This window comes from Caloenas nicobarica, chromosome 33 (genome assembly GCF_036013445.1).
Source record: "Caloenas nicobarica isolate bCalNic1 chromosome 33, bCalNic1.hap1, whole genome shotgun sequence".
In the NCBI taxonomy this organism is placed as follows: domain Eukaryota; kingdom Metazoa; phylum Chordata; class Aves; order Columbiformes; family Columbidae; genus Caloenas; species Caloenas nicobarica.
This window is the reverse complement of record NC_088277.1, coordinates 107,017-120,821: the sequence shown is the minus strand read 5'-3', so window position 1 is coordinate 120,821 and position 13,805 is coordinate 107,017. Positions and strand designations below refer to the sequence as shown.

Below are 13,805 nucleotides of genomic sequence, written 5' to 3'. Positions count from 1 at the left end.
CCGCCCCGGGCCCGCCCCGCCGCCGCCCCGCCCGCCCCCGCCCGGGGCCGCACGGACACGCGGGCCGAGGGAGACGCTTTAATAGGGGACATTGGGGGGTCGCGCCGGGGGGTCATGGGACACAGAGATGACACCCCGTCCCGCACCCCAAGACCCTGCACCCCGGGGTCCCAGCTGTCCCTCAGTCCCTGTCACCCTCGACGTACTTGTCACCCATACCCTGCACCCTGGGGTCCTTGTCACCCGTACTCTGTACCCCAGGGTCCCAGTCGCTCTATAACCTGCACCCCGAAGTCATGGCCACGCTGATCCCTGCCACCCTGTGTCCTCTACTCCAGGGTCCCAGCCACCCCATACCCTGCACCCCAAGGTCCCAGTCACCCCATACCCTGCACCATGAGGTCCTTGTCACCCCATACCCTGCACCCCAGGGTCCTGGACATTCTGTGTCTCTTGGTCCCTGACAGCCCACGTCTTGCACCCCACAATCCCGGTCCCCCTGTTTGCAGCCCCCCCATACCCTTGCACCCCAAGGCCCCTGCCACCGGTGGCTCAGAGCCCGGGCACGGTGGCCAGTGCAGCCAGCACGGCCTCCAAGTGCTGGGGGTGCACGTAGGCCACGAGCCCCCCCTGGTTTGCCCAGCGCTTGGCCCCCACCGCCCCCTCCACTGGTTGGTTGTACACCAGCTCGGGGGGGGGGCCGGTGTCCCCTGCCCTCCGCGCCTGCAGGGCCCCTGCCAGGGCCACCGCACCCCCGCCCAGGGCACGCAGGATGGCATGGGGGGCACAGGCGTCCCAGGCAAATGTGCTGCCCTCGGAGAGGACGTAGGCATCCGCCAGCCCCAGGATGACACACAGCATCTTGTAGCCGGCACCGGCGGCGAAGCGCAGGTGGTCGCCGCACAGGGGACCCAGGGCCGCCCGCACTGGCCCCCCCTCCACCCGGCTCAGCACCACACAGGGCGTGGGGCGCGGCGGTGGGGGGCTCAGCGAGCTCAGCCGCGTGTCCCCGTACGCAACGCCCCAGTGGTACCTCCCCTGCCACCTGTGGGGATGGGGACACTGAGTGTGGGCACTGCCACCGGGTCCCCAGGCTCTCCCCAGATCTGGGGGCCAGGATCCAGCCGTGCCCCCCCCAAGCCCGGTGCTCCCCATGTGCCGGTACCTGCGGGTCAAGGGGTCCCGGCGGTAGAAGGGCTCGTTGATGATGCCCAGCACAGGACAGCCCGTTCGCCGGTCGTAGGCCCCAACGAGCACCAGTGCCGAGCACAGCCCCGCTGGGGCGATGCCGTCGATGGGGGCCACATCCTCGCGCCCCCTGATGTACTCGTTGGTGGAATCTAGGGGTGCAGCCAAATTTGCCGGGGTTCAGTGAGTGATGGGGGGGACACCCAACGCGCCCTCTCCCAGCACTCTCTCACCGATGGGGTCTATCCAGATGGCCAGGTCCTTGGGGGGAATGCTGAGCCCCACGCCGGCCAGCTCTGTGTCCCCAAGCGTCACATCCCGGTGCACGGCGGCTGCCAGCAGCTCGGCGGCCTCTCGCTCGGGCTCCAGCACGGAGAGCAGCAGGGCCGCAGTGTCACCCGGCGTGTCACACACCCGCACTGCCACCGTGTCCCCTGCCAGCAGCCCGGCCTCAGCCGCCACCATCCGCATGCAAGGGTCCTGGCTGTGTTGTTCCCCCCCCAGGACTCACCCTGCCTGTTCTTGAACTCATTTGACTCCTCCCCATGGATGTGGCCCTGCAGCTCGGGGAACTGGTGGGGACAGGGCAACTCAGTCGCAGCGCAGGGAGACATGGGGACACCCTGGGGACCCCCCTGCCCCCTACCTCCTTCCCCAGGTCGTACTTGATGACCTCCTGGATCAGGACGTCCGCCAGCGTCTTGAAGTCCTGCAGGAATCTCCTGTTCTTGTCGGTGCCAGTTTTTTCAGCCACCAGCAGCTGGAAAAGGGGCTCCTCTGCGCGGCACAGCCGGGCGATGGCCCCCGCCTTCTCCGAGGCCCCCACCAGCGCCTGCAGCAGGCCCGCCATGGCCGGGCTGGGGGGAGACATGGTGCTCGGGGCGGGGGGGACGACCGGCCGCCTCCCCGCTTTCAGCGTGGCCCCAAGGGCCCTAGCCGTAATTATGGGGTGTGGGCAGAGCCCCGGGGTGGGGACTCAGCTAAAATTATCCCGCCCGGAGGTGGGGACGTGGGTGTGAGGACGTGGGGATGTGGAGACGTGGCCAAGGACGCAGCCCCACTGCGGGGTTCCCGCGTGTGGGGGCCTGTCCCGCGTGGAGGAGGAAGCAGCCAGGGCTGGGGAGACACACACACAGATCCCCACTGCCCCCCCCGAGAGCTGTGGCGTGACGGGGCCCTGCACTCCCCCGCCGGGGACAGGACACCCGCAGTGATGCCCCGGGGCACCGGCGACCCTGTGCCCGTCCCCGGGGCCGCGCCACGTGGGGGCTTCCCCGGGACCCTTCACCCGCGGCACGCTCACCCCGGGTCTCCCCCACCCTGCGGAGGGGTCCCACCCCTGCGGCGGGCGGACCCCGGGGACCCGCCCTCCCCGCGCTGCCGTTACCGAGCCCGGTGCCGCTGACAGCTCGCGCGGGGCGGCCCGTGGGGCGGGGCCGGCGGATACACGTCACGTCGCCGCCTTAACCCCCTCGGCCTCGGAGCCCGGAGTGCTGGGGGACCCTGGAGTGCGGGGGGGACCCAACAGTCCGAGGGATCCCGGAGAGAGGGGGGAACACACCCGGTATAGGGAGCCCGAGCGCCGCCTCCCGCTTCCGCTTCTCGTCCCCGCGGCTTCCGCGGGGCGTCGGTGACACCGGAGCGCGATCATGCCACCTCGGCGGGGAAACCCCCGCCCCGGGACTCGGCGGGGCCACCCCCCCGCTCCGGGACCTCCCGCGGCCCCCCAGGGCTGCCGGTGCGGCGGTGCCGCTTTCGCGCCACGCGGTGGCGCCCTCGTCCCGGCACTGCGCCGCGCTCCGGTTTTCCCGGCTCCGGTGTGGACGCGCCCGCTCCGGAGCGGCGCCGCGACGCCTCCTGGCGGGATGAGCTGGCTCCACGCTCCCGTCGCGCACCGGTGGAGTAACGGGACCGCTCCGCACCCCCCCTGCCGCGCCACACCGGGAGCCCCCCGGCCCCGGGGCTCCCCACCGCCTTCCCGTACCGGGCCGGGATCTCCGTCACTTCCCGCCGCACCGGGAGCGGGGTCCGGAGCGGGGCCGGTGCAGTCCCGGTGCCCCGGGCGCGGCCGCACGTCCCTCTTGCCCTCTCCATGGTTCTGATGGGGCCGCCACCGGGCGCGGGGGACACGGCACGGGCCGGGGCGGGGGGGCCAGGGGCGGTTGAGGACACGGACGGGGAGGGGACGAGGACCGGGAGGGGACCAGGGGTGCGGTAACGGACGTGGCCCGGGAAGGGATGGGGATCGGGGCGGGTGCGTGGACCGGGGTGGGGGGGGATTCGGAGCGGGCTGATATGGGGGCGTCCCGGGAGGGCACGGGGGGATGGAGAGACCGGGACGCGCATCCCCGGTCTACGAAGGCGTCGCGGCGGGACCCAAGTCCCGGCAAGTGCGGCGGGGCCAGGGCGTCCCTGCCCTTCCTGCTCCGCCGCACTTGCCGGGACTTGGGTCCCGCGGCGCCTCCCCCGCCATAACCGGAGGCGGTGCGGGGGGTGCCGGAGCGAACCGGGCAGCGCGCGGTGGCGGCGGGGCCGCTCCCGGTGCTCGGGGGGCCGGCGGCGGCTGGTGACAAGCCCCTGCCAGAACCTCTTTTGTGCGCCCGCAGCCAATCAAGGCCGCTGACGACACACTTCTCTTGGGGTATAAAACCCTGGGGCCGCCGCTACCGCCGCTTTTTTCTTCCCCCCCCCCTTCGCCCCCCCCCCCCGGGTCCCTCACCGCCCCCCGCTTCCCCGCCCCCGCCGCCGTTACCGCCTTCCCCCCCCGTTCCGCGCCCCTTGCGCGTTGCGGTGGAAGCGGGGCGGGGGGGCGGCCCGGCGGGGAAAGGTTTCCCGGTATGGCCCCGGTCTTGCTGTGTTTGTTGGCGTTGGTGGTGGCGGCGGGGGGGTCGGTCGAAGCGCAACCCCCCGTTTCCGAGCCCGCCGCTTGCCCCGTGTGCCTGTGGCGGCGGCACAGCAAGGAGCTGCGGCTGGAGAGCATCAAGTCGCAGATCCTGAGCAAGCTGCGGCTGAAGGAAGCGCCCAACATCACCCGGGAGGTGGTGAAGCAGCTGCTGCCCAAGGCCCCGCCGCTCCAGCAGCTCCTGGACCTCCACGACTTCCAGGGGGACTCGCTGCAGCACGACGAGTACCTGGAGGAGGACGAGTACCACGCCACCACCGAGACCGTCATCAGCATGGCCCAGGAAAGTCAGTGCCGCCTTTGTTCCGCCGCTGCAAACTTCGCCGGCGGACTCCCCCCACCTTCCCGGCTCTCCCTCCCTCCCCGCCGGTTCCTCTCCCGGGTCCCCCCGCGGCTCTCCTTCCTCCCCCGCGCCCTCCCTGTCCCCCTCCCCGGGGATGCGCCGTTCCCCCCGGTTCCCCCCCGGTTCCCCCCGGCGCCCCTGGGGCTCCTCCCGTTCACCTTAGCCCCCGTCCGACCCCTCCCCGGTGGCTTCGTGAGGATCCCGGGGGGACGCACCGTGTGGCACGGGGACCTGGGGACATGGGGACACAGGAATATGAGGACGGGACAGGCTGGCTGGCAACTGGTACAGGGCACTGGGAGCTGGGGACTGGGCACTGGGACCTGGGACTGGAACTGGGAGCTGGGAACTGGGACCCAGCACTTGGAACTGGGGACTGGGACGTGGCACTGGGAACTGGGGCCCGACACTGGAACCAGTGAGGAGCACAACTGGGCACTGGCAGCAGGTCCTAGGACCTGGCACTGGCACCAGCTTGAGCCCTGACACTGGTGCTGGGGACAGGGACATGGCACTGAGGATAGGGACATGGCACTGGGGACTGGCGCTTGGTGCCAGCACTGGCACTGGGACCGGACTGGGGACACAGGGCAGGTGACACAGTGACCTGGTCCCCAGGGCCCTGCTGGGCAGTGGGTGCCAGCGCTCACCTCCTGCCGCGGGTGACAGTGGGGTGACAGCAGAGTGACAGCAGGGTGACAGCAGGGCGACGGCAGAGCTCCAGCCCAGGGTCCCTGGCAGGGAGGGGTAGTGCTTGGGGACTTTGCTGCCCTGTGACATGTCTCCGTCCATCCGTCTATCCGTGGGGCTGTGGGGAGGCTGCGCCCCCCACCTCTCCATGCCTCAGTTTCCCCTGGTCTGTCCCAGCTCCACCTGCTCCAGCAGTGGAACAGAGCCGTGGGACCCCCGAGGCGCAGGGGCCATGGGACCCCAAGGACCGGGGGGGCCAGGTGCGAAAGGCAAGCGGAAGGGAGGGAAGTGTGAGGCACTGCCCCCCCCGCAGCCCCCCGACGAATTTCCTTCCCAGGCATTAATAGACTCGGGTGGCTTTGAAATTTTATTACCCATAAAATTGACAACAGGCTGGGGTTTTCCTCCCTGAGCCGCATTCACGCTCGCTGCCCCTGGCCCCCGCTCTCACCCCTTAACAGCTTGGGGGCCCCCAAAATAAATACCAGAGCGTGACCCCTCCTCCAGCCACCCGAGCCCCCCCGGTCCCACTCCGGGGGTCCCGCAGCCCTGGCCCCCCCAGCCGGATGCGCCATGGGGTCCGGTCTGTCCCGCCCGCGGCCACTCCGTTATTATTATGATTTCCCCCCCCTCCTCGCCCCCCCATGCCAATTGTGTGGGGTTTTATGGTTCCTGAACAGAAGGAGGGAAAGGACTTTATAGGCGGCAGAGCCATAAAGCTCTCGAGTTCCCCCCCGCTGCCCCCCGCCCCGTTAATCCCAAGCCACCAGCCCCAGCACCCCCCGAGCACTCCCCCACCCCCCCAGGAAGGTTAATTGGGTCCTAAACCCATTTAGGGGTTACCCGTGACCCCCGTGACCTGCAGGGACCTTAATGAGGGGCTGGGGGGGCCAGGGGGACCGGGGGGACCTGAAGCTGCTCAAGGTCAGTGGAAGCGGGGACATGGGGACACTGCAGGGACACCTGGACCTGAGGGGGCTGCGGTTCCCCCATGTCAGGTGAGGGTTTAAGGGGGCAGAGGTGGGGGCCCCAAATCTGGGCCCGGTGGAACAAAGCGGGGGGCTCAGGGTACCTCTCCAGCCCAGCACATCCTCGGCTGTGACCGATGTCCCCGTCACCTTTATCCCCCGTTGCCACAGCGACAGGACGAGCATCCCGGCACCGCCCCAGCCCCCCCGCGCCCGCACCCCCCGCCCCGTGTCCCCTGGGCTGTCTCCCGGGATGCCAGTCCCAGGGTGGAGGGGGGGTCACTGGTGTCACTGGTGCTGCTGGCACCGCGGTGAGGGCCTTCGGTGGTGGCTTTGAGGGACATCTCTCACCTGGAGACCCTACAGAAACAACCCCACCACACTGTCCTGGCCGCCACAGTGAGCCTGGGACAAACTGTCCCCACGTCCTCAAAAGCCACCTGGGACCCCCGTGTGCCATCGGCACCGCAGGGGGACCCAGAGCCCCTCAAGGCAGCTGCTGTCCCACTGGTGACGGGTGACAAAACCCCACGGAAGGGGCACAAACTGCCCTTGTGGCTTCACGGGGTCAGGCAGCACGGGGGGGACCGTTCCCCGGGGGGGGTCCCAGAGGAGCATGCGGGTTTAATCGGGGGCTTGTGCGCAGCAAATTGCTGGGAGGAGTTTGTGCGCCCCTGTGTCCCCCCCGGCCCAGCCCCTGTCACCGTGGTTTATGTGCGGCGCGGCGGGGGAGCGGGATGGCATTCGCGGGGCTGCCCCCGGTGTCGTGACCCCCATGTGTTCGGGGAGGCCTCGCGCGCAGCAAATGGCCCCGCGCTGCAGCTGGGGGCCATTAAACCTGACCGGTGCGGAGCAGGGGGGACGGGGCGGGGGACATTCCCCGCTCAATTTGACACAGATGTTGGCAGAGCCCGGGAGCTGCTGCGGGGCTGGGGGAGGGCAGCCAGGGAGCCCCCGCATCCCCGTGGGCGCTTGGGATGCTGGGGGGTGTCGCTGCACCGCAGCGGGCAGCACTGTCCCGGGAGGTGGCCGCATCGCTTTGCCATCATTGAGAGTGTCAGCCGGGACAGGAACAGCTGGTAGAGGGGCGGTGGTGCCACAAAAACAAGCCTGGAAAGAGTGGGAGATGGGGGTGGGAGATGGAGGGTGAGGGATGAAGCGGGGGACGGATGGATGTGCCCTGAGATGCCACCTGGCTGGGGACCCCGGTGGTGCCCGTGCCCTGATTTTGGTGCCATGGACCCCCCTTGGGACTTTGCCACCGGGTGCATTCGTGGCTCTGGCCCCGGATGTGTTGGGAAGCGGCTGCCCTGGAGCAGGTGCCGTGGGGCTGGACTCCCTCCGACTGCCCTCGGTCCCCGCGGGAGATCGTGACTGCCCCGTGACACAGGGTCAGGGGGCAGCCGGGGACCTTATTGCCAATGGAGGGGCCATGACCCCCTGGGGCGGCCTCTGACCCGATCTTCACCTCCTAACGACTGAGGAGGAGCTGGGAGAGGGGGACACGCCAGGCAGGGGGTTCCCAGGGACGCCCCCATCACCCTGATGCCTCCTTCCTCCCGCAGCGGACCCGGTGGTGCAGATCGAGGGCAACCCCCATTGCTGCTTCTTCAACTTCAGCCCCAAGGTCATGTTCACCAAGGTGGTGAAGGCGCAGCTCTGGGTGTACCTGCGCCCGGTGCAGCACACCTCCACCGTCTACCTGCAGATCCTGCGGCTGAAGCCGGTGACAGACGAGGGCAGCCGCCACATCCGCATCCGCTCGCTCAAGATCGACCTCAACTCACGGCTGGGCCACTGGCAGAGCATCGACTTCAAGCACGTCCTGCAGAACTGGTTCAAGCAGCCGCAGAACAACTGGGGCATCGAGATCAATGCCTTCGACCCCAACGGCAACGACCTGGCCGTCACCTCGCTGGGGCCTGGCGCCGAGGGGCTGGTGGGTGACTGTCCCCTCGGGTCCCCTGGGGGCTGGGGGTGTGCAGAGGTGATGGGTGTTGTGGTGGGACGGGTGTGGGGGGAGCTGGGGGGCAACAGGCGTAGGCAGGGGTGGTGGGGCAGCTCTGTGGGGCTGGTGACAGCTTGTGGGGGTGGTGAGCGCTCTGTGGGGATGACGACAGCTCCACGGGGCCGGTCACAGCTCTGCCAAGGTGATGACGGCTCCATGGAGCTGGCGATAGCTTTGTGGGGACAGTGACGGCTCCATGGAGCTGGCGATAGCTTTGTGGGGACACTGACAGCTCCATGGGCTGGTCACAGCTGTGTGGGGACACTGACAGGCTCATGGGGACGATGACAGCTCCATGGGGATGATGACAGCTCCATGGGACCAGCCACAGCTCCGTGGGATTGATCACATATCTGCAGAGCTGGCGATGGCTCCATGGGCTGGTCACAACTTTGTGGGGACAGTGACAGCTCCTTCGAGCTGGTGACACCCTGGTGGGGCTGGTGACACCCCTGTGGAGCTGATGACACCCCCATGGGATGGTGACACCCTGGTGGAACTGATGACACCCCCATGGAGCTGGTGGCAGCTCCACGGAGCTGCATGGCACCCGTAGAGCTGGGACGACGGGACTACGGGGTGATGGGACCGTGGCTCAACGTGTGGGGCCGTGGGTCAGTCCGCGGGTCTCACCCCCCTTTTCCTTACCGCCCCAGCACCCCTTCATGGAGTTGCGGGTGCTGGAGAACAACAAGCGCTCACGGCGGAACCTGGGGCTGGACTGCGACGAGCACTCGACCGAGTCGCGCTGCTGCCGCTACCCCCTGACCGTCGACTTTGAGGCGTTTGGCTGGGACTGGATCATCGCCCCCAAGCGCTACAAAGCCAACTACTGCTCGGGGCAGTGCGAGTACATGTTCATGCAGAAATACCCTCACACCCACCTGGTGCAACAGGCCAACCCGCGCGGCTCGGCCGGGCCCTGCTGCACCCCCACCAAGATGTCCCCCATCAACATGCTCTACTTCAACGACAAGCAGCAGATCATCTACGGCAAAATCCCCGGGATGGTGGTTGACAGATGTGGATGCTCTTAAAAAACGAGCGCCCGGCTCGGTGCCGCTCCCCCGCGCGTGCCCCCCTCCGCCAGAGACGCCTCTTTTCTGCCACTGCTTTTTAAATTTTTTTTTCCCTTTTTTTTTGAAATACAAAGCATAAAATTCCTTTGGATGTCCAGGAAAAAGAGAGAGAGAAGAAAAGCCCGTGCACCAGCCCCGCGCTTCGACATGCATTGTGCAATAAAGCAACCAGACGGAGAACGGAAAGGGAGGGGGCGGCTGGGACTCCTGGTGCCGTCACCACTGTCACCACTGTCAGCCCCCCGGCATGGCGCAGCACCGCGGCTCTTCACCGGACACCTCTCCCACCTCGGTGGTGACAGCAGGCGGCCGAGCATCTCCCCACGCTGCCGGAGTGGGGACGTGGACATCCCTGCCCGCCCCACGGCCAAGGTGACACCCCAAGGGTGGGTGACCCCGTCGTCCCCGAGCAGCCGCCAAAGCCAGGACGGCAGACCCGGCCCGGGAGGAAACTGCCTCCCTTCTTTAATTTATTTATTTATTAACCACCCTCCTGGCCGACGCTTTGCTGCGGGATGTCCCTGAGCGCCCCTTGGTCCCCTCCCTTCGTGCCACCGGCGCCCACAGCCCCACAGCAGGGACGTCCCCGGAGCCCCCTCCGGGCACTGCCAGCATCTCCTGGTGTCCCTGGGCACAGGGACTAGAGCTGCCACCCGTCCCCGGTGCCGCAGCAGGACGGTGACGCTCCCCCCAGGGCGGGTCATGCGGCAGAACGTGGACAAGCTGGTGGCTTTGGGGTCACCCAGAGGCAGCACCGGCCAAAATTGGCTCCGGCTCGGGGACGGATTCCGCTGAGGCGGCAGATTCGCCTCCCCCTCTGGATGATTTTCGCGTGGGAACGAGCTCCCGGTTTCCCAAGGGTTCAACCACCCGCTGGCTCCTCCGCCAGTGATGCAACCGGGCGCCGGCGCCAGGCGGATGCTGACATGGCAGCGGTGGCCGCGGTGGCCCCGGGGGGTGGCCCAGGGTGGCTCCCGCAGACCCAGCACTTATCCCTGGGGTGCCGGACAGCTCCGCATCTAGCGCCGGTGACACCGTGCAGCAGCAGCACCGGGGCCACATGCGGAACGACCCGGTGGCTGCCGGTGCGTCCCCACCCCGTGTAGCACTTAGGGACGGCACCGGGCAGCCTGGGACCGGGACAGCGGAGCTGGGGACTCCTGGGATGTTTAGCACTTGCCCCTGGCTCTGTGGGGCTTGAAGCGCTCGCAAGGACAAAGCCACCTCGGGGTGCCACCGAAGCACTTAGGGCTGCTGGGGGTCCCTCCTGCCACCAGCACTGATGCCATTGGCCCGGTGGGCCCGGCAGTGGTGGCCCCGCCACGGCGGCGCAGGGGTCCTGCTGTCCCCTCCCCGCTGGCAGTGCCTTTCAGGGCGCCGCGGCCTCCAGCTGGTCCCCGCGACGCCGCCGAAGGTGACAAGGGTTTGTCTGTCCCTGGCTGTCACCGCTCCGCCACCAAAGCCACCCCAAGGAGAAGCACCGTCCCCTGGGGCCCTGTGAGGTGACAAGCCGGCCATGGCACCAGAAAGAGCCCAAAGCCACCGGGAAGGGACTGGGAAGGGGACGGATCCCGCTCTGGGCTCAGCGATCCGCCTGCACCCCCCAAATGTCACCGTGTGCCCAAGTGCCCCCCTGGCCTTGGGCACTGTCATCCCATGGGGACCATCTCCCCAGGGACATTGTCCCCCCATGGGCATCATCCACGTGACGTTGGGTGGAGGGTCCGGCCGCCCCCAACATTGGGCAGCCCCAGAGCACCCAAATCCTCCAGCACCCAACCCCCCGGGGCGGCTGTGACAAGCAGGTGGCACCGAGGGAGGGACGGGGCAGCACTGGGACCAGTCAGTCCTGGGCACTGGGACCAGTGTCCCGTGCCGGGGGTGGGGGAGAACAGCCCCATCATTGTATTATTAATTATTATTATTTACCCGGCACGTCGGTCCTGTGCATAACGTCTTTTAGGTTATTTTTATTTTTTTTTTCTGTCTGTTTGTTCGTTGTTTTGTTCCTCGTTCTGTCGTTTCGGGGTGTCTGGGGGCGGGGGGGGATGGGGACGCGGCTGCCAGGGCAGGGGCTCAGGGTGGGCCCCGGGAAGGACGTGGGGGGATGCGGCGACCAAAAGGCCACAGATGGTCGGGGGGGGGATTGATGGACATGACCAAACACAGCACTTGAACAGAAAAAAAAAAAAAAATTTAAAAGAAATAATAATAATAAAAAAATATTTAAAAAAAAGAAACAAGATATAATCAAAAGAGTTCCGAGCTTTCGGCTTCAGCCTGCGCCACGTCCCCCCGCGATGTCCCCATGTCCCCCGGTGATGACTCCACGTCCCCCTGGGATGTTCCCACACTCCCCGTGATGTCACCCCCAGCGCAATTGTCACCATGAGGGGGCTGCACGGTGACATTGGCGGCCTTGGGGACACCGACCGTTCTCTCATGCAGTGACAGAGCGACGCAGCCAGGGAACCATTTGCACTACGGGAGGTTAAAGAGACAAGGACAATGACACTGTCACCATGTCCATGGGGCAGCTGTGTCGGTTCTCCCAAGGTGCGGGAGGATTGAAATCCCCAAAATCTCCCAAATCCCCCCAAATCTGCAGGCACCGGGGAGGCTGCGGCAGCGCTGGGGGACAGAGGGGACACACATGGGACAACGGTCAGTGGGTCCAGACCCCACAGTGGCCTCGCCACAAAGCTCCTGTCGGTGATGTCGCTGGCACTGGTGACAGGGGGACCGGGGGGACGCACGCTGACAACCCAGCTTGGGAAGAGAGAGGGGACAGAAGCAGCTCCAGGAGCGCCTGTGGTTGTTGTGTCACTGTCCCTTGGGTTGTCCTGCCGTGTACCCGCATGCGGGGCCGCCACCACCATCAGGTGGTTGTTGGTTGTGTCCCCATGTCACCGCACCCCTGGGCCCAACTCCCATGTCCCCCCCGTGTCCCCCCACCCTTCCTGCGGGAGCTGCCACCAGATCCAACTCGGGAAACGTTTCCTGATACTTCTCATTCTTCCCACGCTCTGGCGCTGGCTGAGCAGCCAAGGGGACAAAATCTGCCCCAAAATTGGCCCTGACACCCCAAAATCCATCCTGATGTCCCCAAATCTGCCCTGATGCCCCCAAATCTGCCCTGATGCCCCAAAACCTGCCCCCACCCCCTGCTCCCCCCACACACTCCAGCCCCCGACACCTCAAGCACCAGCCCAGGGGAACAAACCCCCCAAAATCCGCTCAGGCCACCTGGGAGGGACATCCCCGTCACGGACACAGCGGATGCTGTGTCCCTGGGTGGGGCTGGGTCCCCAGGCGGGGTTTGTCACCCCCAGCTCTTATTGTGCTCATCAGGAGCCAAAACCAGAGTGGGTTGACCCTGCAGCGGGGACAGAGGACACGGGACAGGGATGGGGACATTGGGAACACCATGGACACCCCACACAGGACCACCGGCCTGGAGCCGTGTGTCCCCCCGGGTGGGACCCCCCCGCCATCCCCCATTTCCTCCCAGTCCAGCTCCCAGTTGTAAAACTGGGATTTAACAAGTGGCCCTGGGAGCAGGAGGAGCCTTTATAGAGCCTCATTAGGGGCTGCAGGTATGCAGAGAATGTCACAGCTAATTACAGCGGGAGGGGACAGGGGGGGGTCACCGCCCACGGGGACACGGGGACCGGACGTGGGGATGTGGCTCTGACACTGAGTGTCCCCCGGCTTGGGGTCAGCTGCGTGGCTTTGGGGACATTGGCCGTGTCCCCGAGCTGACGTCCTCCCTTGGGGATCGTGTCCTGGGGGAGGACAGTGTTCTGGGGGTGGGGGGGACCCGGCTGTGGGGGGAACAGAGGTCGGGGGGTGGGGGAGGCGATTTGTTTGTTTGCTTCAAACCAATGATGTCAAGAGTTGAACGAGCGTTTGCTTTTGTTCTGGTCACGTCCCCCCTGGAGCTGCACCCCACGTCCCTGCCCCTCCACTCCGCCATCGGGTGACCTAATTCAGAGACCCGGGGGCGGGGGGGGACAAATTAAGCCGGGGACATCGAGGCGACCACCCACGGTCTCAGCGCAACCCGGGCCTGGCCACACGTACCGCTCACAGTAATTAAAGTGTTGATGAGGAGCTCGGCCGAGCCCCACTGTAGCCACCAGAACCGGTGACAGTGACACTGCAGCCGTGCCCAGCGCTGGGGACAAGGACCCCTGGGGACCAGGGGGCTTGGTTGCCACTTGCCGTCTGTCCCACGGCAGGGATGCGGTTTTGCTGCGACGCCGAAAACCCCGAAGCGCCGCGGGGTGACAAGGAGGACTCGAGGTGTCCCCAGTCCCCAGCGTCCCTTATGGAGGGAAGGACGCGAGGGGATGGTTCGGCCATCGCTCTGGTTTTGTCTCCCGATTTTCTGTGGATTTGAACAGTCCCTGGAGCAGAAAGTGGCAAAATTGGGTGTCATGGGTTCTGCCCTTGGCGCAGGAACGGTGACAATGTCCCTTGTGCCAGCCCACGGTGTCCCCTTGTCCCCAAGACCCTGGAGAGCTCCTGGACCAGCAGCATCTCACGCCACAATATGACATGGGCTCCTGGTGTCACCACGTCCCCAACAGAGACCCAACGTGGCAAAACCACAAGATATTTGTGC

The 13,805-nt window shown here is 66.7% G+C and overlaps 2 protein-coding genes across 3 annotated transcripts; one reads left to right on the top strand and one right to left on the bottom strand.

Annotated features, from left to right (window-relative positions):
* Nucleotides 1–32: 32 nt before the first annotated feature.
* On the bottom strand, nucleotides 33–2,648 carry INPP1 (inositol polyphosphate-1-phosphatase). 2 transcript variants are annotated; one of them, XM_065654470.1, is made up of 6 exons: nucleotides 2,576–2,648; nucleotides 1,835–2,045; nucleotides 1,700–1,760; nucleotides 1,422–1,622; nucleotides 1,166–1,340; nucleotides 33–1,045 (listed from the first exon to the last, which is right to left on the bottom strand). In XM_065654470.1, the coding sequence occupies exons 2-6, from the start codon at nucleotides 2,036–2,038 to the stop codon at nucleotides 553–555; spliced, it is 1,134 nt and encodes a 377-aa protein (XP_065510542.1). In that variant the 5' UTR covers nucleotides 2,039–2,045; nucleotides 2,576–2,648; the 3' UTR covers nucleotides 33–552. The 2 variants fall into 2 exon arrangements, with proteins under 2 accessions (XP_065510542.1, XP_065510541.1); XM_065654469.1 differs by lacking the exon at nucleotides 2,576–2,648 and having other exon boundaries at nucleotides 1,835–2,567.
* A 1,254-nt stretch (nucleotides 2,649–3,902) lies between these two features.
* On the top strand, nucleotides 3,903–11,158 carry GDF11 (growth differentiation factor 11). Its single transcript, XM_065654305.1, has 3 exons — nucleotides 3,903–4,377; nucleotides 7,657–8,030; nucleotides 8,756–11,158. The coding sequence occupies exons 1-3, from the start codon at nucleotides 4,026–4,028 to the stop codon at nucleotides 9,134–9,136; spliced, it is 1,107 nt and encodes a 368-aa protein (XP_065510377.1). The 5' UTR covers nucleotides 3,903–4,025; the 3' UTR covers nucleotides 9,137–11,158.
* Nucleotides 11,159–13,805: the final 2,647 nt, after the last annotated feature.